Here is a 24,647-nt window from a genome sequence, read left to right on the forward strand (position 1 = left end):
GCAACACTGTTAAACGGTGGAGTGCTCTGTTAGGGGACTTTGCTTTGTTAGAAGTTGAAGTGCTCTTTTAAAAGGTGTCAACTCTGCTTGAAGATGAACTGCTTTGTTAGCAGCTTCAACTCTGTTAGAAGTTGTCAGCTCTGCTAAGCGGTACAGAGCTCTGTTAGTAGAATTCAGCTCTGTTAAAGGTGGGGTGCTCTGTTAGAAGGCGTCGTCGAATTCGCTGTCACGAGCCGGTGCTGTTAGCTCGATATATCGTTTCGATATATCGTAACATTTTCGATAGTACGCAATCCTTTGTAGCAGCAAGCGAAATATTTAAATATGTTTTTAGAATTAATTTAAGATGCATTGAAAATGAACAATAAAAACATTTATATATTGATTAATTTATATTTATATAGCAAATATATATGCAACTGTTGGTTCAAGCAATTAACCAAATTGTTTTAGTGAGCGTTAACAGTTCATTTGAGCAGCAACAGCTGCTGTTAATGTGCTATCGATTATGCCTATCGGCGAGCAATGCACTTTTTCTTATCGAATTCAAATTGATTGAATGCGTTTGCTCACAGCTTAATTCTTAACTAGCTTTGGAAACAACATCAATTATTTTGGTTAGAAGTGCTTAAGCTGTGTCGTTTTTAGGTCTCATTTGCAATTCGATTCGTCCTGTCAAGCTGTTCAACTTGTAAATTAAAGAAAAAATTGAAATCTTAACCAGACGGTACGCAAGTTTATGTTTAAGAAGAGAATCCGAAACGTAACGAAACGAACCGAATCCCGGAAGCAATGCCGCGCGGTAAGTTCTTAAACCACAAGGGGCGCAGCCGCCAGTTTACTCCGGTTGAAGAACTGCAACGTGAGCAGGAGCTGGAAGGGAGTCTAAAATCGATAGACGGCAACAACTTGAACGAGTGCATCGAGGAGGCCATATTCGATGGCAACAACAGCAACGATAATAGCCAGGACAAGGTCATTGAGTGCGGCAATGGAATTACCAAGGGCAAAAAGCTGGGCGGTGCCGTTGAGGGCCTCATCGAGATCTCCAATCCGAATCGTCCGATCAAGAAATCCCAAAAGTACGCACTACTCACCGACGAGGCCAAGGGCCGGCTTCTCGAGGATCCGCTAATGGACAAGCGTCGTCGCGATCGTGCCAGAGAAAAGCCGCGCTCCAATTCCAATCAGAAGACGACAAGCGAGGCGAACGCGGATCTCGCCCGTTTGGCGTTGGTGCGTAAAAAGCGGGAAGCCGCCGCCGAGCAGCGTCTGGCTGCCAAAAAGCAGAACAGCAGCTATCAGGAGGCGACGCCATCCACATCCAAGTCGGATATATCCGTTAAGAAGAAGACGAACAAACACAAATCGGGAGGAACGGGCACCACAGATTTTCTGAAGAAGTCCAATGCCGACAACGAGAATCTCAGTAAATTTGTAAAGGGTCGCAATGGAAATAAACGAAATGTGAGCATGCAGGCATGAACAATTGAGAAAAATGAGAAAGGGCGAAATTAATTTGAAATCAAAGTAGGCCTGCTCGATATTGTTGGCGCCCATATATTATGTATATAATATGTATATATATGTATATATATATATACATATATATATGTAGAATATATGTATATAATCCAGCCTTCAGTCATTTCGATTTCATTTCAAGTTCATTTCGATTTGTAAATTTTGAGTTACCTACACGAATAATAAAACAAATAAAAACTTAAGCAAAATTCTTTTGTATCTCAATCCACACAGACACACAGACACACACACAATAATACAAACAGTTCAAGCTGCGTTTCGGTGGATGCATTAAACAAATGAATACCTGAAACTTTCCCAACTGCGGAATTGCCAAAGTGAGTGCCAAAACGAACATTTCAAAACGTAACGAAAAAGTGTTGCAAATGCGCGCGCTCATACGATAGCCGTTTATCGATTGTATCGGCGCGCTGGCATTAGCCAACACTTGTCGCTCAGCTGCGAAATGCAGCACTGGCCAACAAACTGGCAGCCGCCGGCCGCATTGTCATCAATAAATTCAGTCTTTCCAGTTGCAGCAGCAGTGACATTAACAAGCAGCCGGCTGTTCAAAGAATATTCTATTTTTTTCAATCAACAAAAAAAAAAAAAAAAAAGAAGAGAAAAGAAAAAACACCAAAAAAAAAAGAGGGATTTTGTGTTTTTTGCTTTTTGTATTTGTTTTTTTTTTTTTTTTTGTTTTGTACAAAACATGGAAGGCAAACCATTGAAACGCATGCGCTCCGATGACGATGAGAGTAACAATAATACGACCCAGAGCAAGGTTTGGGTTAACGAGAAAATCAACGATTCGCGCGATCCAGAGAAAATGAAAGCGGTGCACGGTGCGTAAAGACAATATATATATATATATATATATAATTATTTGAGAATTGTTATTGCAGACAAAACGACCAAGATGCTGTTCAAGGCCGCCGCCAATTTGGATGCCAACAACAAGGAGACCGCCAGCGCCAAGGAAGAGGCGAGCAGTCAGCAGCAACAACAACAGCAACAACAACAACAGCAACAACAACAGCCGCAGCAACAGCAGCAGCTGGCGCCATCTGCCGCCAGTTCGCACAATCTGTGCGAACAATATCAGCTGATTGGCGACGGTAACATCATATTGCGCGACATGAATCCGGATGTCGCCAATCCGGGCCTGGAGCGCCGGCTATCCAATTGTTGCCAGCGGCCGACTCTTATACGCGGCACTTGTGTTAATTGTACGTTCGATTTGTGTGAGGAGTGCGGCTATTCGTGCGTCGAGTGCAGCCAATTTATTTGCCGCACCTGTGTGACCCTGTTGTAAGTGCTGCCCATTTGTTTCGCCAGACACATATACTTACTGCTTCTTTTTGCATTCCCTTGCAGCGGCAATCGTCCGGAGGAAGCTGAACATCCATTGTGCGAGGTCTGCCAAATGTTTGTCGCCTAAAAGGGCTCATCACACACACACACACACACACACACACACGCACACACACACGCACACACAACAAGACGCACACAAACGAACGAACGAACGCTACCTGATACATGAATTATCAAATATTGAGCCAGAGATATATGGAATGGAAGTACAAGTACAAAACGTGGTAACCAGGAGACAAAAAAAATAGGACTCATTATCATCAAATAATTTATATATATATATATTTATATGAACAACATCTTCTGCCAATATGTCGCAACCATCATAAAAGCTGTGCAGCTGCCTTGAAGCCAAATTCACTTCCCAGGCACAGTTCGAGCTAAGAACACTTTTCACGCACACAAACACAACACGCAACATGAAACACAGCAACAAATTTCAATTCAAATTCAAAACAAATCATAATTCAAATCATATCAAAACAAAATCAATATCAAATCGAATCAAACGATAAAGTAACACATCGAAATTTGTGAATTCATCTAATTGCATGCTAATGGGGCGCACTGTGTCAAGCTCTTAAATGCAAATGGGGCCGCACTGCACAACTCTTGATTGCCAACAAAAAAAAAAAACAAACAAACATGGGGCGCACTGCAACACACACCCACACACACTGTAAAGCTCTCGCCGACTGCCTTAGGCTGTGTTGCCCGCTCGCAAGCTTAAATCATGGGCACAGCTCAAAAAGAGAGACCCTTACACACGACAAAAACAAACGGAAAACAACAACAAAATCAAAAATGTACGAACACAACAAATACAAAAAAGGTGTTGCAATTATTTGATGTAAATCACATTTATTAATATTTAATAATAAAAAAAAACCAACTAACTTTAGAGTAGAAACAAAGGCGTACTCTCTCTCTCTCTCTCTCTCTCTTCCTAGACCTTGCCTTGTCAAGCTCTTAAATGCAAATGGGCCGCACTGCGAAACGCTTGATTGCAACAAATGGGTCGCACTGTTAAGTTGCAATTATTTGATGTAAATCACATTTATTAATTAAACCAACTTTAGAGTAGAAAAGAAAGGGAGTTGCTGCTGCCTAGACCTTGCCACGGAACTTGTGATACTTGTCGTGCTCCTTGACCAGGCTCTGGTACATGCGGGCGCCCGCCTCGCTGCTGGCGCGCAATATAAAGTGTCCGGCGCGATGATCACAAATCCCGATCAGCTCATGACAGAAGCGATCCAAATGCAGCTTGACCTGAAACGAGAAGAAACAAACTCAGTCTCTCTCTCTTTCTCTCTCTCTGTCGCGCGTGCGCTTACCTTCTCGAAGAGCGTGGTGGGCCGCTCGGTGGCAATCATTTGCTTGATGGTAAAGATGAGCAAAAAGGGCGCCACACGCTTCATGGCCAGCGCCTGCGGCCCGGCAGCAATGCCAGCCATGAGCGTGACCAATTTGAGCGCCAGCTCCGACAAACCATCCAGCTCCTCATCGGTCAGACTCTGGGCCTGCTTGCGTTCGCTGCGATAGCAGACAATCGACTGCACCAGGTCCTGGCAGAGCGCCGCCAGCTGTGGCGCACGATCCGACATGAGCGCCGCCTGCTGACGCAACAGCAGCAGACAATTCTCGGCGAGCGCCGAATGCAGCTGCCGAAAGTCCGACCAGCTGCCGCCGGCCACAATGAAGCGTTTGATATTCACGTCCAGCATGCTGGCCAGCAGCGAGTCGAGCGTCTCGCCGGTCAGCGGCACGGTTCGGTTGCCAGCCAGAGCGCGCTGTGCCTCCAGCAGGCGCAGCACATGGCCGCAGTAGGCGGCATCGCTTGCCGGCGGCAGACGCAGCGACACATTGCCGCTGATCAGCTCGAAGTGCTCGTTGAGCATCTGCAAAGAAGAGGGCGAATATCAGTGTAAGAACTTAATTGGAGTATCCATTAACTAACCGCTCCCTTGATGCTGCTCAGCGAGCATTTGGCGATCAGCGTGACCAGCACGAGCACGTTCTGGAGGCTGGTGTGCTCGGCATTTGTCTCCGGCCGACGCATGCCGTCCAGCTGTTGGCTGAGGCGTCGCAGCAGCAGCAGAAAATCCTCGTTGGTCTTGTAACCAATTATTAGCTTGACGGCAGGCTCAATGCTGCCCATGTCCAGCGCCGATTCGGACGCAATGTCCGCGTTCAGCTGCCGCCAATAGCTGTCCAGCACAAACTCAATCTCGTCCTGGTCCAGATGCAGCAGCTGGCGATGCGTTAGAGCCACATTTAGTAGGCGTATCGCATGCGCATTGCGATAATTGAGCTGCCACAAAAGAAGCGAAGGGAAGGGAAGAAAAGTTAGATACAAGTTGAGGTTATAAATCAAATCTAACCTAACTCTGGCTGGCTTTACTAACGGTAAATGCTTAATTTACAAGTGTGACCAGATCGGATCAGATAACTCAAGTGTGACCAAAAATGTTTAGCCTCTATAATAGTTAACTGTTGTAGATCAAGAACCGTGCCAGAGCTAAGCATAAAAATGTTATCGAAATATAGTTAACAGTCGCATGTTAACAGCCACATGTTAGGTCTCTGTAACATCTCCTTAACATACATATGTAATCGAGCTAATGTTATTAGGCTTACCGAGTGTCCAATGTAAATCTTGCAGATGCGCCGAAAGTTCTCATCGATGGGCTGTACGGAAGACTCGCCGCTCGTTTGTGTTTTCTCCGGCGCCTCCTCGTCCCGCTGCTGCTTGGCAGCGCGATTGATGCAGCTGCTCAGATAGATGGCATAGCCGCTGAGGGTCTGCTGCACAAAGTCCTTGTAGACAGCCGGCGGCTTCTTGTGCGAGCGGAACTTGTGCGCCACAAACTTGCCATAGATCTCGAGCAGCGGCTGCAGATGCCGTTGCATCCGTCGGTTCAGCACGCCCGTCGCGCTCGCCAGCGTCTCGATGGCCAGCAGCAGCAGCCGGCAATGCGCCGGCGACAGCTGCGACTGCTCGCGGAAGAGCGCAGCACAGCTGACCAGAAAGGCATCGCTGCCCGGCGCCAGACGGCGTATGCAGCGCCCGAAAAGCGTCTCATAGAAGCGCCAGGCGGTGGAGTCATCGCTGCCCTCCAGGGGCACCAGCTGCAGCAGCTCCTCCAGCTGCGGCAGGTGGCTGCACAGCGGCAAAGGCTGGCCAAAGTGCAGCAGATCTGCAAAGAAGGGGAGGGTATTCATGCTCAATCAGTCAATCAATCAATCAATCAGTTGGCCGAGAAGAACAACTTGCCTAATATACATGTTATAGGATATATGCCACTCGTATATTCTTAGCTTCAAGTTAAAATACAGCTACCTAGCTCGATAGCGCTGGGCTATCCATCAATCAAAGCGGTCAATCACAGTCAGTCAATCAGCACACACATATTAATTTGCCTATTACAGGGTATCAGTCAGTCCGTTGGATATACTACCGAGCATTGATCATCAATCAGTCAATCACTTAATCAGTCAGTAAGTCAATCAGTTGATATTCAGTTTACAGGATATAAGCTAGTCGGACATTATCGCAGATGCAGCTGCCCAGTTCTAACGGTTGGGACTATGAAATGCACATCAATCAATCTGTCAATCACAGTTCATCAATCATGAGAAATAGATTAAGATGCAAGGTACAGGGTATATGCAAGCTATCCAGTTCGAACGATTGCGACTATGAATTACTGTACACATCAATCAATCAATCAATCACGTTTGGTCAATCAAAGAAACAGAAACAATAATATACATGCTGCTGGGCATCAGTCAATCGGATTTCTCACTAACTCCTGTGCGAAAGAAGCATCAATCAATCAATCAAATCAACCACAGTTAGTCAATCAGGAGAAATAGATTAATATTCAGTTTACAGGGTATATGCCCGTCAGATTTCCCACTAGCTATTGTGCAAAATGCAGCTGTGCCTTGCTCGTCAAACAGATGGGCGGTCTACAGGGTATATGCTAGTCGGATATTCCCCCTAAATTAATTCAATCGGGAGTAATGTTAACTAATTTGCATATTACAGGGTATATGCCAGTCGTATACCATGCTATGAAGCTGTGGCTTGATAGTCAATCAGTTAGGGTATACACCAGTCGGATATGCCCCAAATCAAGACTCACCAATAAGTTGCTCGAGCAGCTGGTTGGCCAACTGCGTCAGCTGATCGCGCCGCACATCCTGGTAAAGTGTGAAGATGAGCAAAAAGAGTCGCAGCTTGATGCCGCTCTGGAGCTGGGCGAGCGGCAGCTGCTGCAGTGCCTCGACCAGGTGTCGCGTGGACTCCTCCGGCAGGGCTGGCCGCTTGCTGCTGGCGCAGTGCTGCCTCAGCGTCTGGGCCAGGGCCGACTCGTGCTCGGCCTGGGGCAGCTGTTTGGGCAGCAGTGCGCCCTTGATCTTGGCCAGCTTCAGGCTGGCGGCGTACTCCTCGAGCAGCTGCAGCGCCAACAGCTCCACGCACTCCGCATTCTCGGGCAGATGGGCGGCCAGCTGCTGCTGCTGCTGGAGACGCAGCTGTTTCTGGTCGCGCGTCAGATGCATGGAGAGCTGCCACGGCAGCAGCTGGACAAGTGCATCCGGGCAGGGCTCCGCCCGCTGATTGGGCAACAGCAGCCAGCCACTCTCGGCCAGCTGCAGCTCCAGGCGCTGCAGTCGCTGCCGGCAAAGGGACTTGCCAAAATTGTGGACACGCTGCTGGATCAGCTCCCACTCGTCGGCGGATAGAAAGCGATGCAGCTGCGGCAGCTGCTCCACAGGCTGCGGCCGCGCCAATCCGTCCGGCCAGTAGTAGGCGAGCAGCAGCTCAAAGCTGTTGGCGCGCTCCACGCACTCGAGGAAGACGTTCATGGTGCGTCGATTGTGCTCACGTGCGAGCAGATAGCGTCCGAATTGCTGGAGCACCTGGATCGTATGCTGGCGCTGCTGTTCCAGCTCCGGCTGATGATGCTGCACCTGCTCCGCCATGCGCGTGCCCAGCAGATACTGCGAGAGCAGCGTGGCCTGCAGCTCGATGGCAAAGCTCAGATTCGGTGCGAGAACGGCGTTCGACTCGGGCTCGAGCAGCTCGGCAAAGCTAAAGAGCAGCATCTTCCAAATGGCCAGCGAGGGCTTGAACATCAGCTGGCTGACAAGCCGGATGAAGGCGGCGCCCGCCGAGTGACTGGGCCAGGTCTGTGCCAGACGCTCCGAGCTATGGCTCGAGCTGGCGCTGCAGTTGGAGCTGGCGCAGGAGCTATTCGTGGCGTATTTGAGTAGTAGCTGGACATAGCTGCAGTTGTCCAGCTGCTGCTGCGCCGCTTCCAGACTCTGGCGACTGCGCTTGGACTCTCCGCCGGCGGGCAGCGCAGGCAGCTCGAATTTGTGCAGCCACTCGCGCAGCGACTTGAGCAGCTGCATCACAAAGCGCTCGGTGTGGCTGAGACGCCGGCACATGTCCAGCAGGAGTACAAGATACTCGGAGTAGAGGCGCAGCTCGAGCGCGTTGCGCTTCGGCGCGCACATCATCCAGACCGTGAACTGATAGACATGCGGCTGGATTAGCAGCGGATTGAGACGCAGCGCCGCGCACAGCAGCTGCAGCACCTCGCGCAAATGCTCCGCCCGATGCTGGCGCAGCAATAGGAACAATTGGTCGCCGACAAAGCTGAGTGCCGTTTGCTTCAGCTGCTCGGGAAACTGTAGCTGTATGTTGTGCTTGCGCAGCGATTCCAGCGCGTGGGTGGTCAGCAGCAGCGCCAAGGGATGCGTCTCCGGCTCAGTTTGCTGCTCCTGCTCGATCTGCGCCTGCTTCCATTCGAGCGCGTATTGCATCAGCTTGTGCTGCTTGGACGGATCGTAGCGATGGTTGAGCAGCGCGCACTCCAACAGCAGCAGATGCACATGCAGTGGCTGCTCGGACATGCGCTTGGTGGCGCCGGACGTCTTTAGCTGCTCGGTGAGCTGTGCTTCCAATGCCGCCAGCTGCTCGAAGCAGCAGAGTCCGTGCTCGCGCAGCTGCAGCAACAGCTGGCAGAGCGGCTGCAGCGCCGAGGTCGTGTAGGCCTGGAGCAGGCGCTCGTGATTCTGGGCGCGCTGCACATAGTCGCGCAGCTGCTGCAGCAGGGGCAGCACAAAGTCCGCATGCCGCTGCTGCTGATCAGGAGCATCGGAACGTAGCAGCTGTCGCTCGTAGCAGGTGAAGAGCGTGCCGTAGCAGGACATGAGCAGCTCGTAGTCGGCGCGCAGTGCATCCTGCACCAGCTCAAAGTTAATCAGGCGCTGCAGCAGTTCGGGATGCGTCTGTGCAACGGCGGGTGCAGCTTTCCGTATGCGTTTGAGCAGCGCCTGAATTAGCGACGATTTTGTGGCCACGCTTACCAGGCCTGGCTGGGCGCGCAGGCTGAACAGCTGCTGCAGCTGTGCCACGGGCAGCTCAGACTCCGTCTGCTCCTGCTGTTCCTCCAGCGTCTCGGCGAGCCATTGGCAAATGACTTCGTGCTTGTTGATGTAAACGAAGTCGAGCGATTGCCAGACTTTAATTGAGAATTCCAGGCGTGCCGTGTACGCTTTGCTCTTGTCCTGCAGCCATGTTCGCAGTTCTGCAATTTTGATAAGTATTGTATATTTAGTTATTTATTTGTGCGCTTGGCGTGCAGCTTACCTTCGCCTATTTCCATGTTGCGGCTTCAAATAAATAAATCCAAATACAAATTTCATTTACGATTGCGGTTGCGCACGTGTTGAGCTATCGGCTGTTATCGATTAATCGATATAGTGGCAACACTAGGGCATATTATTTGATGTGCAGGTAACACTATAAAAAGATGGTTGAGTATTTGAGTAACAATTATTACATGTCTTCCTGCTAAGGAGTATTAAGCTACAATTACTTCTTTTTCTTAACATTGATATTTGAATATATTAATAAATTTGTCCATTTATTAACGATCCAAATTGCACACATTTACTACGTGCTGACGTCACAAACTTTGCATTGCTAGTTGTGCGCAACCTTCGAAACTTTCATGATGCCAATTTCACACATCTAGTGTGTGCGCTGACGTCACAAACTATAAACAAACTTTCAACACTGGTTAATATCGCATTGCTAGTTGTGTGCAACCTTCGAAAGTTTCATGATGTAAATTTTGCACATCTAGTGTGCGCTGACGTCACAAACTTTAAACAAACTTTCAACACTGATTAATATCTCATTGCTAGCTATGTGCAACCTTCGAAAGTTGTATGATGCATGGCAGCCGAGCAGCTGATTTGGTTGGTTATTGCGGGCTGCTTGTGCGGGGGTCAAAATTCACGAGTTTATTTTTTGTTCTTTATTTCTTTTAAGACATATACATATATACACACACATATGTATGTGGATATTGTTGCGTTACATCAAAGTTGTTCTGGACGTATTTCTTGTGTTAAAATAGTCACGAATTTGAATAGAACTCGCAATGCTGTTGAACTGCACCCGACTGAGGCACATGTGCACAACATTACGAGTCTCCCGGTTGCCCTGCGCTGGCCCGAGATTGACAACCAGCCCATATAGCATCTATAACAGTCTATTGAGGCAACCGCTATTGCTGCTGCGGCGTCCCCATCATCATCTATTTAACATTCGACCGCCGGCGACGTTGGCGGCAAAGCGTCAGCTGCTCGGCTCCAGATGGGCGGGCCGTTTGGTCACAATCAGACGCTGCCTGAGCGGCAGGGCGAAGGGCAAGGCGCTCGTGACCAATACGGAGGCGCAGCAGTCGCTCATCAAGCTGGCCAAATCCGAGTACAGGCATCTGCTCCATTTGGTCAAGAACGAGAAATGGTCGATCTTATGTATGGGCCAAGCGCAAACTGATTCTGAAACTGCAGCTCTCATGTTTCTCCTCTGTTGCAGTCGGCCTGTCCTGTCTGATCATCTCGTCGGGCATTACCATGAGCATACCCTTCTTTCTGGGCAAGGTCATAGACATTGTGTTCAACAAGGAGGGTCTGGATGCGCCGGCACTGCAGGATTTGCGCGACTACATTATGACGCTATTCTGGATCTTTGTCATTGGCGGCTTTGCTAACTTTGCCCGCGTCTATATGTTCGGCTCGGCAGGTGAGCGACAATTAAATTTCCCATGCCAAACCATTTGGGTAATTCGTTGCGTATTTCCCTTTGCAGCTCTGCGCATTGTCCGGAAGCTGCGCTCCGATCTGTATCGCGCCATGCTGATGCAGGAGGTGGGCTGGTTCGATACGCGCGGCACCGGCGAGCTTATCAATCGCCTGAGCAACGACACCTACTTCGTGGGCATCTCGCTCAGCCAGAACATATCCGACGGCCTGCGCTCGCTGGCCATGATAAGCGTTGGCTCCTGCATGATGGTGCGTATAGGGCACCAGGATTTCCATAAATATTATTATAATATTATGTATTTTGCTCAGATCTTCACCTCGGCCAAGCTGGCGCTGGTCAGTGCCCTGGTGGTGCCCGCTCTGGCGGGCATTGCCATCGTCTATGGGCGTTATGTGCGTCGCATAACCCGCTCGGAGCTGGACAAATATGCGGAGATAATGAAGCATGCCGAGGAACGTTTCGGCAATGTGCGCACAGTCAAGGTCTTTTGCCGCGAGCAGAAGGAGTGCGAGGATTACGATGCCAAGCTAAACGAGGCGCTGCAAATTGGCTACAAGGAGACCAAAGCACGTTCCATGTTCTTTGGCCTGGTGAGGGCTCTTCCGATCCGTCCATTTCATTTAAGCTAGCTAATGTGTTTCCTCTCTCTCTCTCTCGCTCTCTCTGTCTTTCCCGTTAGACCGGCTTCTCGGGCAACTTTGTAATCATCTCGGTGCTGTACTATGGCGGCACGCTGGTTCTCAACGATGAGCTGACCATTGGCGCGATGACCGCATTTATGCTGTACGCCGGCTACGTGGCCGTCGCCATGAACGGCCTCTCCAATTTCTATAGCCATCTGAACAAGGGCATCGGCGCCTCGGAACGCATCTGGGAGATTTTGGACAGAGAGTTTGCGATACCGCTGGACAAGGGCGATGTGCCGACCGCGAAGCCCATTGGCGAGATCACGTTCCGCAATGTGGACTTTAGCTATCCATCGCGTTCGGATAGCAAAGTGCTGTCCGATTTCTCGCTGACCCTGCTGCCCAATCAGACGACGGCGGTGGTGGGTCGCTCCGGTTCCGGCAAGTCAACCATGGCCCTGCTGCTGATGCGTCTGTACGATCCACAACAGGGCGGCGTCTATTTGGATGGCGTTGATTTGCGTACGCTGAATCCGCAGTGGCTGCGACACAATGTCGGCGCCGTTAGCCAGGAGCCGGTGCTCTTCTCCGGCTCGATACGCTCAAACATTCTATACGGCCTGCATCCGGGCGAGGAGCCCAACGAGGATCTGCTGCAGCAGGTCGTACACGATTCGCATGTCATCGAGTTTGCCAATCAGCTGCCCCAAGGTCTCGAAACGATCGTCGGACAACGGGGCATGCTCCTAAGCGGTGGCCAAAAGCAGCGCGTGGCCATTGCCCGGGCGCTCATCAAGGTGCCACCAAATTATTCTCAAACCCAAATATTCATATTCTAAACTCAATCATTGACATGTGCCCACAGAATCCCACCATACTCGTGCTGGACGAGGCGACAAGTGCACTGGACTCCGTCTCGGAGCAGCTGGTGCAGACGGCGCTGGACAAGCTCATCGAGGGACGCACCGTGATGACAATTGCCCATCGTCTGAGCACGATACACAAGGCGCACAAGATCGCCGTGCTCGATGGCGGCCGAATTGTCGAGGAGGGCAACTATGATGATTTGATGCGCCGACAGGATGGCGCCTTCCGTGAGCTGGTCTCCAAGCAGGCATTCGGCGGCAGTCGCTCGTCCAAGGACCACTGGGGCAGCTAGGATTAGCTTATAAGCCGGCCCGAATGCATGCCGATTGTGTTCACAATCTTATGATTATTATTATCTAGGCCCCAATACTGATTGCGTTATCGGTTGGCCAAGGCAACCGATTGCAGGTCTCTTTTGGGGGCAGGTGTTAGGGTTAACTATGTTTAATGCAACAACAAAACATTTTCTTAATTTTTTTTTTAAGCAAGGCAATAAACCAAATTGTTATTGTTAAAGTTAGCGCTTTTGTTAGCAAATAAATAGACTAGTTTTTTTTTTTACACCCATGTTTAACATGCATCAATGCGGAAGTTTATTAAATACACGCATAATTCAAATCTAAAAAACGGTTAAAAAAGCAAACAATCAAAATTCCTATGTGCAAGCGTTGCCACACTTTCGTTTTAACGATAACGAACACTGGCATGCTATATACATACATTCAGACATGTGTGTGTGTGTGTGTAGGCACACATGCAAATATTAGCATTAGGGAAATTTAAAAGTCCCTGGACAATTGATTGCAAGCGGCAGCAAAAGCAAACGTGGTTGCCCCTGTTGATCCCCATGCTATATTATTATTATAGATATATTAACATATATATATATATAGATAGATCTGTCAAGTTATACAACTGTAATCAGCTGAAAATATGCATAAGCACACACATTACATAATTGTTATATATTTTTCATATTGGGCAAATTTCAAAGTCCTTGCCTGGGACATAATCAAGCAAGCAGGCGTTGCCACTTTCGTGCGCACTCGTGAAAACGATCTTCGCCCGCCGCTCGATAGTTATCGATAAACTGGAAATTGCGACGCAATTTACCGTTGTTTTTTTTCTTTTATAACACGTTTTTTTTTAATCAGTTTTACATATAGCTTAATTCTAATAGGCACAGAAAATAAATGCAGCAATTACCAACTTATGCACAACTGTGCAACGGCTGTGTGTGTGTGTGTGTATGTACGGGTGTGTTTACTTCATGGTGGGCATGGCCACGGCCGCCTGAGTGTGTGTGACATCGGTTTCGCGCCAGAGCTGGGTGACGGTCTTGGTCTGTGTATAGAACTTGACACCCTGCTTGCCATAGAAATGATGATCGCCGCGGAAGGAGCCGCGTGTGCCCGTAAACGAGAACATGGGCAACGGCACCGGAATGGGCACATTAACGCCCACCTGGCCGGCGTCGATCTCGTTGACAAACTTGCGGGCGGCGGCGCCGTTGGTGGTAAAGACGGCGGTGCCGTTACCATACGGATTGGCATTCACAATCGAGATGGCCTCGTCCAAGGTGTCCGCATTGAGGATGACCAGCACTGGTCCGAAGATCTCCTCCGTGTAGCATTTCATGTGCGGCTTGACATCGGTCAAAATGGTTGGGCCCACAAAATAGCCATCCTCAAAGCCGGGCACCGTGATCTTGCGTCCGTCCAGTATGAGCTTGGCGCCCTCCTTGACGCCGGACTCGATCAGCTCGTTGATGCGTTGGCGCGAGGCGGCGCTGATGACGGGTCCCACATCCGTGCCGGGCACATGACCCGCATTCACGTTTAGCTTCTTGGCACGCTCCACCAGATCGGGTATCCATTGCTGTGCTCCGCCCACAAACACGGCCGTCGACAGGGCCATGCAGCGCTGTCCGGCAGCGCCAAAGGCGGCGCCCGCCAGCTGATTGAGCGTGTTCTCCTTATTCGCATCGCTGAGCACCACACCATGGTTCTTGGCGCCCATATTGCTCTGGACGCGCTTGCCGTTCTTGCCGGCGCGCTCGTAAATGTACTTGCCGGCCGTGTCGGAGCCAACAAAGGAGACGGCCTTGATCTCGGGCGCATCGCAAATGAAGTTGACCGCATCGTGTTGGCCATGGATGACATTGACCACGCCCGGCGGGCAGCCGGCCTCGTTGAGCAGCTCCATCAGCAGCATGGTGGCGCCGGGCACACGCTCCGACGGCTTCAGCAGCATTGTGTTGCCCGTGGTAATGGCCACCGGGAACATCCAGAGCGGTATCATGGCCGGAAAATTGAACGGAGCAATGCCGGCGGTGACGCCGAGCGGCATCACCAGCGAATAGGTGTCCATGTCGCGGGCCACATTCGCCACAGTTTCGCCCATCTGCAGCGAGGGTATGCTGCAGCAGTGCTCGACAACCTGGAGGCCTCGCAGTACATCGCCCTCGGCATCGACCAGAGTCTTGCCCTGCTCCTTGGTAATGTTCTTGGCCAGCTCGCCCATGTTGTCCTTGATCAGGGCCTGCAGCTTGAACATGACCTGTTGGCGGGATACCACAGACTGATTGCTCCACGATTTGAAGGCGCGCTTGTTCGACTCCAATGCGGTTTTCATCTCCTCCTGCGTCGCCTTGGGCACACGGGTCACCACCTTGTTCGTGGCCGGATCGTGCACATCGATCCAATCGTTTGTCTTCGACTCGACGAATTTGCCATCGATGAAGAGCTTCGTCGTTGGCGCAGACGACGAGTAGCCACGTCTGGCTATCAGGCGTGCCTGAAAAATATTCATTTCGAACATGTTATCGATATATCGTTTGGGAAATTGCCTGCAGATCGGCCGTGCAAAGGTTGCCACATCATTCGCAAATGCACCAAAGGTAATTTCCTTTAATTAATGCCCTCTTTTTAAAAGCAAAATTTCATTTTGAGAAAAGTTTTTTTTTGCCAAAAAATACGTCTGCAACTTGTGCTAAAAATGTGCCAAGTCTAAGGACATTTTTTCTATAGTGGGCACATTAGCTATATACTTTCATTCAGGTCCATTTTTTATGGCTTTCAAATCCTTGTATGCGGCAAAAAGCTTGAGCCTCTTTTTATTGCCAGCCAATTTGTGTGACATAACAAATTAGCTATGTCTACTCTCTATGCATTTTGCACAAAACATTTAATCTGGCTATAGTTGAAAGACAGGAAATATAAGTACAGGCAAAGTGCTTATATAAATATTGTGCTTTTCTTTTTTTATATGTTGGTACAGTTTTTTCAATGGCCAACCTAGCTTAGTTTCTATACTATATAAGGGCACTCAAATTTTTAGTACAAATTAATTTTTGTCAAATGGCAACCTTGTTTGCTGCCCATGAAGCAGAGCGGGAGGGGGGGGGGCTAAAAATGTCCCATGCAGGAAATTTGAAATGTTCCCCTTAAAATTGGTATTTTCTTAAGCCGACACTAATGTATATATATATATATATATATATTGTTTATCGATATATCGATACTGATAAGCTTGCGGCGCAGTTAAGTTGCGTAAATTCCCTTGGATCGTTGGCCAACATGGCCAGGCTTCACTGTATATACGTATATATATATTTAAGCTGGCATGTCAAGTGTTTTATTTCTTTGCTTTCTATGGAAAGTTCTACAGGTGAGCATGGCAACATGATAATATATGCACACACACACACACACACACACATGCATAGCTGTGTGCCACGCCTTCGCTTATCAGCGCCAGCAGCAGCCGCCTGTTTTGTACGCATTTCTAAGGCTTGCCGCTTAATTAAAATACAATTGCAGTTACATTTGCATACAAATACATGCCTGTCTGCATGTGTGTGTGTGCATGTGTGTGTCTGTGTGTGTGTGTGTGCCTGTTGCGCCCACCAACTAAGTTCTTTCTGTTATTGTGATCGTCGTATTATCTGCAACGCAGCAAGCCCAAATTACGTAACACGTTTGTTCTCTATCAAATTGTCATTAATATTTCTTTCTCCACGTTTTGGCGGTTTTATGAGCCAATTTACAATCCCACACACACACATGCATGCACGTGCATTCGAACGTTGTAATTTGCATGCACACACTCACACGACACACACACACATGGCAATGCACCATCAATTGCACGCCCCCTTATACCCTTATAAACTTTCCAACACTGCACCACAATTTGCAATAGTTATCGATATGTGTTTAGACATCTAATTGAATTTCTTACCTCAGCACCAATTAGACGCACAAAGGACATCTTCCACAGGTTGTTGAAGTGTTAGGTCGGGGATACTGGATAATGGACGCTGGGGCTGGATTCTGGCGCTTTGCTGCTTTACTAACCGTCTGCTGTTTGCGGCTGGCCCAACCGATGGTCTCACTAGAACTGAAAGCAAAAGCTGAGGCTGTGCCAAGTTGTGGCCCGCAGCGCGCGTGTGTGGTGTGATTGTTGATATACGACGCGGCGGCAACCGGGCAGTTGCGGGCGAAGCGGGCGAACCGGGCGGGCGGTCGCTTGCTCGCTCGCTCGCTCGCTCGGACGACTATATTAGACGCACATACAGTCACACGCGCATGTGTGTGCGTGTGTGTGTGTATGTGTAACCAAGAACTTGAAACAGCAGCTGTTCTTGTTGTTGCTTTACTTTAATTCGTTGGGGGCTCGCTTGTGTGTGTGTGTGTGTGTGTGTTTGCGTGAGTTTGTTTTTGCGACGTTTGCTGGCACATGCATACATACATGCATACATAGATTTATAGGCTCAAGTATTTATTTATCTTTTCGTGCGCACACGCACGCATACATACACGTGCTGGCACGTGTAAAATTCGAATTATATGTTGATGCGTGCATGTATGTGTGTGCATATTTATAAGAGTTATTTAATTGAGTAATTGGGCATTTACATGCGTATAAGTAAACGTTTATGTTATGCACTTATACCCAATCTTCTACTTCTACTTCTGCTTCTACTTCTACTTCTACTTCTACTTCTACTTCTACTTCTACTTCTACTTCTACTTCTACTTCTACTTCTACTTCTACTTCTACTTCTACTTCTACTTCTACTTCTACTTCTACTTCTACTTCTACTTCTACTTCTACTTCTACTTCTACTTCTACTTCTACTTCTACTTCTACTTCTACTTCTACTTCTACTTCTACTTCTACTCTACTTCTACTTCTACTTCTACTTCTACTTCTACTTCTACTTCTACTTCTACTTCTACTTCTACTTCTACTTCTACTTCTACTTCTACTTCTACTTCTACTTCTACTTCTACTTCTACTTCTACTTCTACTTCTACTTCTACTTCTACTTCTACTTCTACTTCTACTTCTACTTCTACTTCTACTTCTACTTCTACTTCTACTTCTACTTCTACTTCTACTTCTACTTCTACTTCTACTTCTACTTCTACTTCTACTTCTACTTCTACTTCTACTTCTACTTCTACTTCTACTTCTACTACTACTTCTACTTCTACTTCTACTTCTGCTTATACTTATGCACACATTATAACATAGGCATTTATACACATGTACAGCAAACATTTTGGGCAACTTTTTACTGCTATAATTATTAAACCATAATCATGTTTAATATGTATGCAAATAAATATATATATATAATATATATATATATATATATATATATCTGCATAACTACTGTAATCAAAAAAAAGTCGTAGCATTCTTATAGGCGCCAGTCGAAAAAGTGAAGTTTACTTTTAGGCATAATTTGAATGTATTCTTATGCCCAGCAGCCGAACCCTTTGTAAACATTTAGACAGGGTATACTGTGTTTAATGGGAACGTTTTTAACAGGCGTAAGGAAATATGTCCGAACCCCATAGAGCCATGCTCGTCCGTCGATCCCAGAGATTATAAGAGACGCAGAATTTCCTTTTGAAAGATTAGTTTCAGTTTTGTCCGATTTACTTCAAACCTAATTTCAAATCTCCAAATAAGAGCATAATGAATAAATGTTTCAGCGATTTGGCATTCTCGAAATTCAGTCGAAATTCATGTCAAAATGTTGCCCTCAAATATCCCACATAGACATAGGTCAAAATTACCCACTTCCATAACTCGGTCAAATCTTATCCGATTTTCATAAGGTTTTGGATTTTTCTCATGGTTTTGCCTCTAGATTAAATTGGCATCTAAATCTGACAAAGTTTTTCTGGGTCCAAATTCATGTCAAAATGGTACCCCAAATATCCCATGCAGACGTAGGGCAAAATTTCCCACTTCCATAACTCGGTTAAATCTTATCCGATTTTCATAAGGTTTTGATTTTTTCTCATGGGTTTGCCTCTAGATCAAATTGGCATTTAAATCTGACAACGTTTTTCTGGGTCCAAATTCATGTCAAAATGGTACGCTCAAATATCCCATGTTGCCCCCAAATATCCCATGTAGACATAGATCAAAGTTTCCCACTTCCATAACTCGGTCAAATCTTATCCGATTTTCATAAGGTTTTGATTTTTTCTCATGGTTTTGCCTCTAGATCAAATTGGCATTTAAATCTGACAACTTTTTTCTGGGTCCAAATTCATGTCAAAATGGTACCCTCAAATATCCCATGCAGACATAGGTCAAAATTTCCCACTTCCATAACTTGGTCAAATCTTATCCGATTTTCATAAGGTTTTGATTTTTTCTCATGGGTTTGCCTCTAGATCTAATTGGCATCTAAATCTGACAACGTTTTTCTGGGTCCAAATTCATGTCAAAATGGTACCCTCAAATATCCCACGTTGCCCTCAAATATCCCATGTAGACATAGGTCAGAATTTCCCACTTCCATAACTCGGTCAAATCTTATCCGATTTTCATAAGGTTTTGATTTTTTCTCATGGTTTTGCCTCTAGATCAAATTGGCATTTAAATCTGACAACGTTTTTCTGGGTCCAAATTCATGTCAAAATGGTACGCTCAAATATCCCATGTTGCCCCCAAATATCCCATGTAGACATAGATCAAAGTTTTCCACTTCCATAACTCGGTCAAATCTTATCCGATTTTCATAAGGTTTTGATTTTTTCTCATGGTTTTGCCTCTAGATCAAATTGGCATTTAAATCCGACAACTTTTTTCTGGGTCCAAATTCATGTCAAAATGGTATCCTCAAATATCCCATGCAGACATAGGTCAAAGTTTCCCACTTCCATAACTCGGTCAAATCTTATCCGATTTTCATAAGGTTTTTATTTTTTCTCATGGTTTTGCCTCTAGATCAAATTGGCATTTAAATCTGACAACGTTTTTCTGGGTCCAAATTCATGTCAAAATGGTACCCTCAAATATCCCATGTTGCCCCCAAATATCCCATGTAGACATAGATCAAAGTTTCCCACTTCCATAACTCGGTCAAATCTTATCCGATTTTCATAAGGTTTTGATTTTTTCTCATGGTTTTGCCTCTAGATCAAATTGGCATCTAAATCTGACAACGTTTTTCTGGGTCCAAATTCATGTCAAAATGGTACCCTCAAATATCCCACGTTGCCCTCAAATATCCCATGTAGACATAGGTCAGAATTTCCCACTTCCATAACTCGGCCAAATCTTATCCGATTTTCATAAGGTTTTGATTTTTTCTCATGGTTTTGCCTCTAGATCAAATTGGCATTTAAATCTGACAACGTTTTTCTGGGTCCAAATTCATGTCAAAATGGTACCCTCAAATATCCCATGTTGCCCCCAAATATCCCATGTAGACATAGATCAAAGTTTCCCACTTCCATAACTCGGTCAAATCTTATCCGATTTTCATAAGGTTTTGATTTTTTCTCATGGTTTTGCCTCTAGATCAAATTGGCATTTAAAACTGACAACTTTTTTCTGGGTCCAAATTCATGTCAAAATGGTACCCTCAAATATCCCATGCAGACATAGGTCAAAATTTCCCACTTCCATAACTTGGTCAAATCTTATCCGATTTTCATAAGGTTTTGATTTTTTCTCATGGTTTTGCCTCTAGATCAAATTGGCATTTAAATCTGACAACGTTTTTCTGGGTCCAAATTCATGTCAAAATGGTACCCTCAAATATCCCATGTTGCCCCCAAATATCCCATGTAGACATAGATCAAAGTTTCCCACTTCCATAACTCGGTCAAATCTTATCCGATTTTCATAAGGTTTTGATTTTTTCTCATGGTTTTGCCTCTAGATCAACTTGGCATTTAAATCTGACAACGTTTTTCTGGGTCCAAATTCATGTCAAAATGGTACCCTCAAATATCCCATGTTGCCCTCAAATATCCCATGTAGACATAGGTCAGAATTTCCCACTTCCATAACTCGGCCAAATCTTATCCGATTTTCATAAGGTTTTGATTTTTTCTCATGGTTTTGCCTCTAGATCAAATTGGCATTTAAATCCGACTAAGTTTTTCTGGGTCCAAATTCATGTCAAAATGGTACCCTCAAATATCCCATGCAGACATAGGTCAAAATTTCCCACTTCCATAACTCGGTCAAATCTTATCCGATTTTCATAAGGTTTTGATTTTTTCTCATGGTTTTGCCTCTAGATCAAATTGGCATTTAAATCTGACAACGTTTTTCTGGGTCCAAATTCATGTCAAAATGGGACGCTCAAATATCCCATGTTGCCCCCAAATATCCCATGTAGACATAGATCAAAGTTTCCCACTTCCATAACTCGGTCAAATCTTATCCGATTTTCATAAGGTTTTGATTTTTTCTCATGGTTTTGCCTCTAGATCAAATTGGCATTTAAATCCGACAACTTTTTTCTGGGTCCAAATTCATGTCAAAATGGTATCCTCAAATATCCCATGCAGACATAGGTCAAAATTTCCCACTTCCATAACTTGGTCAAATCTTATCCGATTTTCATAAGGTTTTGATTTTTTCTCATGGTTTTGCCTCTAGATCCAATTGGCATCTAAATCTGACAACGTTTTTCTGGGTCCAAATTCATGTCAAAATGGTACCCTCAAATATCCCACGTTGCCCTCAAATATCCCATGTAGACATAGGTCAGAATTTCCCACTTCCATAACTCGGCCAAATCTTATCCGATTTTCATAAGGTTTTGATTTTTTCTCATGGTTTTGCCTCTAGATCAAATTGGCATTTAAATCCGACAACTTTTTTCTGGGTCCAAATTCATGTAAAAATGGTATCCTCAAATATCCCATGCAGACATAGGTCAAAATTTCCCACTTCCATAACTTGGTCAAATCTTATCCGATTTTCATAAGGTTTTGATTTTTTCTCATGGTTTTGCCTCTAGATCAAATTGGCATTTAAATCTGACAACGTTTTTCTGGGTCCAAATTCATGTCAAAATGGTACGCTCAAATATCCCATGTTGCCCCCAAATATCCCATGTAGACATAGATCAAAGTTTCCCACTTCCATAACTCGGTCAAATCTTATCCGATTTTCATAAGGTTTTTATTTTTTCTCATGGTTTTGCCTCTAGATCAAATTGGCATTTAAAACTGACAACTTTTTTCTGGGTCCAAATTCATGTCAAAATGGTACCCTCAAATATCCCATGCAGACATAGGTCAAAATTTCCCACTTCCATAACTTGGTCAAATCTTATCCGATTTTCATAAGGTTTTGATTTTTTCTCATGGTTTTGCCTCTAGATCCAATTGGCATCTAAATCTGACAACGTTTTTCTGGGTCAAAATTCATGTCAAAATGGTACCCTCAAATATCCCACGTTGCCCTCAAATATCCCATGTAGACATAGGTCAGAATTTCCCACTTCCATAACTCGGCCAAATCTTATCCGATTTTCATAAGGTTTTGATTTTTTCTCATGGTTTTGCCTCTAGATCAAATTGGCATTTAAATCTGACAACGTTTTTCTGGGTCCAAATTCATGTCAAAATGGTACCCTCAAATATCCCATGTTGCCCCCAAATATCCCATGTAGACATAGATCAAAGTTTCCCACTTCCATAACTCGGTCAAATCTTATCCGATTTTCATAAGGTTTTGATTTTTTCTCATGGTTTTGCCTCTAGATCAAATTGGCATTTAAATCTGACAACGTTTTTCTGGGTCCAAATTCATGTCAAAATGGTACCCTCAAATATCCCATGTTGCCCTCAAATATCCCATCAGAATTTCCCACTTCCATAACTCGGCCAAATCTTATCCGATTTTCATAAGGTTTTGATTTTTTCTCATGGTTTTGCCTCTAGATCAAATTGGCATTTAAATCCGACTAAGTTTTTCTGGGTCCAAATTCATGTCAAAATGGTACCCTCAAATATCCCATGCAGACATAGGTCAAAATTTCCCACTTCCATAACTCGGTCAAATCTTATCCGATTTTCATAAGGTTTTGATTTTTTCTCATGGTTTTGCCTCTAGATCAAATTGGCATTTAAATCTGACAACGTTTTTCTGGGTCCAAATTCATGTCAAAATGGTACGCTCAAATATCCCATGTTGCCCCCAAATATCCCATGTAGACATAGATCAAAGTTTCCCACTTCCATAACTCGGTCAAATCTTATCCGATTTTCATAAGGTTTTGATTTTTTCTCATGGTTTTGCCTCTAGATCAAATTGGCATTTAAATCTGACAACTTTTTTCTGGGTCCAAATTCATGTCAAAATGGTATCCTCAAATATCCCATGCAGACATAGGTCAAAATTTCCCACTTCCATAACTCGGTCAAATCTTATCCGATTTTCATAAGGTTTTTATTTTTTCTCATGGTTTTGCCTCTAGATCAAATTGGCATTTAAAACTGACAACTTTTTTCTGGGTCCAAATTCATGTCAAAATGGTACCCTCAAATATCCCATGCAGACATAGGTCAAAATTTCCCACTTCCATAACTTGGTCAAATCTTATCCGATTTTCATAAGGTTTTGATTTTTTCTCATGGTTTTGCCTCTAGATCCAATTGGCATCTAAATCTGACAACGTTTTTCTGGGTCCAAATTCATGTCAAAATGGTACCCTCAAATATCCCACGTTGCCCTCAAATATCCCATGTAGACATAGGTCAGAATTTCCCACTTCCATAACTCGGCCAAATCTTATCCGATTTTCATAAGGTTTTGATTTTTTCTCATGGTTTTGCCTCTAGATCAAATTGGCATTTAAATCTGACAACGTTTTTCTGGGTCCAAATTCATGTCAAAATGGTACCCTCAAATATCCCATGTTGCCCCCAAATATCCCATGTAGACATAGATCAAAGTTTCCCACTTCCATAACTCGGTCAAATCTTATCCGATTTTCATAAGGTTTTGATTTTTTCTCATGGTTTTGCCTCTAGATCAAATTGGCATTTAAATCTGACAACGTTTTTCTGGGTCCAAATTCATGTCAAAATGGTACCCTCAAATATCCCATGTTGCCCTCAAATATCCCATCAGAATTTCCCACTTCCATAACTCGGCCAAATCTTATCCGATTTTCATAAGGTTTTGATTTTTTCTCATGGTTTTGCCTCTAGATCAAATTGGCATTTAAATCCGACTAAGTTTTTCTGGGTCCAAATTCATGTCAAAATGGTACCCTCAAATATCCCATGCAGACATAGGTCAAAATTTCCCACTTCCATAACTCGGTCAAATCTTATCCGATTTTCATAAGGTTTTTATTTTTTCTCATGGTTTTGCCTCTAGATCAAATTGGCATTTAAAACTGACAACTTTTTTCTGGGTCCAAATTCATGTCAAAATGGTACCCTCAAATATCCCATGCAGACATAGGTCAAAATTTCCCACTTCCATAACTCGGCCAAATCTTATCCGATTTTCATAAGGTTTTAATTTTTTCTCATGGTTTTGCCTCTAGATCAAATTGGCATTTAAATCTGACAACGTTTTTCTGGGTCCAAATTCATGTCAAAATGGTACCCTCAAATATCCCATGTTGCCCCCAAATATCCCATGTAGACATAGATCAAAGTTTCCCACTTCCATAACTCGGTCAAATCTTATCCGATTTTCATAAGGTTTTGATTTTTTCTCATGGTTTTGCCTCTAGATCAAATTGGCATTTAAATCTGACAACGTTTTTCTGGGTCCAAATTCATGTCAAAATGGTACCCTCAAATATCCCATGTTGCCCTCAAATATCCCAT

At 45.3% G+C, this 24,647-nt stretch overlaps 5 protein-coding genes across 8 annotated transcripts; 3 read left to right on the forward strand and 2 right to left on the reverse strand.

Moving 5' to 3' along the window:
- The first annotated feature begins 651 nt into the window (after positions 1-651).
- LOC115768176 (28 kDa heat- and acid-stable phosphoprotein-like) lies at positions 652-2,154 on the forward strand. Of its 4 annotated transcripts, none has more exons than XM_030712678.1 (2): positions 652-1,862; positions 2,058-2,154. In XM_030712678.1, exon 1 carries the CDS (start codon positions 793-795, stop codon positions 1,483-1,485), a length of 693 nt encoding a protein of 230 aa, XP_030568538.1. In that variant the 5' UTR covers positions 652-792; the 3' UTR covers positions 1,486-1,862; positions 2,058-2,154. The 4 variants fall into 4 exon arrangements, with proteins under 4 accessions (XP_030568538.1, XP_030568542.1, XP_030568539.1 ...); XM_030712682.1 differs by having other exon boundaries at positions 2,067-2,152; XM_030712679.1 differs by having other exon boundaries at positions 2,049-2,151.
- Positions 2,155-2,198: 44 nt separating this feature from the next.
- On the forward strand, positions 2,199-3,788 carry LOC115768177 (KIN17-like protein). The gene is made up of 3 exons (XM_030712683.1): positions 2,199-2,369; positions 2,430-2,835; positions 2,902-3,788. The coding sequence occupies exons 1-3, from the start codon at positions 2,237-2,239 to the stop codon at positions 2,963-2,965; spliced, it is 603 nt and encodes a 200-aa protein (XP_030568543.1). The 5' UTR covers positions 2,199-2,236; the 3' UTR covers positions 2,966-3,788.
- Positions 3,789-3,909: 121 nt separating this feature from the next.
- LOC115768175 lies at positions 3,910-9,634 on the reverse strand. The gene is made up of 6 exons (XM_030712677.1): positions 9,566-9,634; positions 7,050-9,503; positions 5,539-6,098; positions 4,859-5,212; positions 4,236-4,799; positions 3,910-4,170 (listed from the first exon to the last, which is right to left on the reverse strand). Exons 1-6 carry the CDS (start codon positions 9,579-9,581, stop codon positions 4,009-4,011), a joined length of 4,110 nt encoding a protein of 1,369 aa, XP_030568537.1. The 5' UTR covers positions 9,582-9,634; the 3' UTR covers positions 3,910-4,008.
- A 528-nt stretch (positions 9,635-10,162) lies between these two features.
- Positions 10,163-13,076, forward strand: LOC115768162 (ATP-binding cassette sub-family B member 10, mitochondrial). The gene is made up of 6 exons (XM_030712658.1): positions 10,163-10,743; positions 10,805-11,011; positions 11,078-11,280; positions 11,341-11,622; positions 11,712-12,455; positions 12,524-13,076. Exons 1-6 carry the CDS (start codon positions 10,365-10,367, stop codon positions 12,815-12,817), a joined length of 2,109 nt encoding a protein of 702 aa, XP_030568518.1. The 5' UTR covers positions 10,163-10,364; the 3' UTR covers positions 12,818-13,076.
- A 370-nt stretch (positions 13,077-13,446) lies between these two features.
- LOC115768163 (probable methylmalonate-semialdehyde dehydrogenase [acylating], mitochondrial) lies at positions 13,447-16,919 on the reverse strand. The gene is made up of 2 exons (XM_030712659.1): positions 16,768-16,919; positions 13,447-15,321 (listed from the first exon to the last, which is right to left on the reverse strand). The coding sequence occupies exons 1-2, from the start codon at positions 16,795-16,797 to the stop codon at positions 13,789-13,791; spliced, it is 1,563 nt and encodes a 520-aa protein (XP_030568519.1). The 5' UTR covers positions 16,798-16,919; the 3' UTR covers positions 13,447-13,788.
- Between the last annotated feature and the right edge of the window lie 7,728 nt (positions 16,920-24,647).

Source organism: Drosophila novamexicana, unplaced genomic scaffold (genome assembly GCF_003285875.2).
Source record: "Drosophila novamexicana strain 15010-1031.04,08,12 unplaced genomic scaffold, DnovRS2.1 tig00001692-arrow-arrow-pilon, whole genome shotgun sequence".
Classification (NCBI taxonomy): Eukaryota; Metazoa; Arthropoda; class Insecta; order Diptera; family Drosophilidae; genus Drosophila; species Drosophila novamexicana.

Coding starts and splice junctions, on each gene's coding strand:
- LOC115768163 (XM_030712659.1), bottom strand. CDS start 16,797: ATGTCCTTTGTGCGTCTAATTGGTGCTGAG. Junction 15,322..16,767: donor TGCGTCTAATTGGTGCTGAG/GTAAGAAATTCA, acceptor AATATTTTTCAG/GCACGCCTGATAGCCAGACG.
- LOC115768176 (XM_030712678.1), top strand. CDS start 793: ATGCCGCGCGGTAAGTTCTTAAACCACAAGGGGCGCAGCCGCCAGTTT.
- LOC115768175 (XM_030712677.1), bottom strand. Junction 6,099..7,049: donor GCTGCTCGAGCAACTTATTG/GTGAGTCTTGAT, acceptor CCTTCTTTGCAG/ATCTGCTGCACTTTGGCCAG. Junction 5,213..5,538: donor AGATTTACATTGGACACTCG/GTAAGCCTAATA, acceptor CTTTTGTGGCAG/CTCAATTATCGCAATGCGCA.
- LOC115768162 (XM_030712658.1), top strand. CDS start 10,365: ATGCTGTTGAACTGCACCCGACTGAGGCACATGTGCACAACATTACGA. Junction 10,744..10,804: donor CGAGAAATGGTCGATCTTAT/GTATGGGCCAAG, acceptor CCTCTGTTGCAG/TCGGCCTGTCCTGTCTGATC. Junction 12,456..12,523: donor TTGCCCGGGCGCTCATCAAG/GTGCCACCAAAT, acceptor ATGTGCCCACAG/AATCCCACCATACTCGTGCT.
- LOC115768177 (XM_030712683.1), top strand. CDS start 2,237: ATGGAAGGCAAACCATTGAAACGCATGCGCTCCGATGACGATGAGAGT. Junction 2,370..2,429: donor GAAAATGAAAGCGGTGCACG/GTGCGTAAAGAC, acceptor TTGTTATTGCAG/ACAAAACGACCAAGATGCTG. Junction 2,836..2,901: donor CGCACCTGTGTGACCCTGTT/GTAAGTGCTGCC, acceptor ATTCCCTTGCAG/CGGCAATCGTCCGGAGGAAG.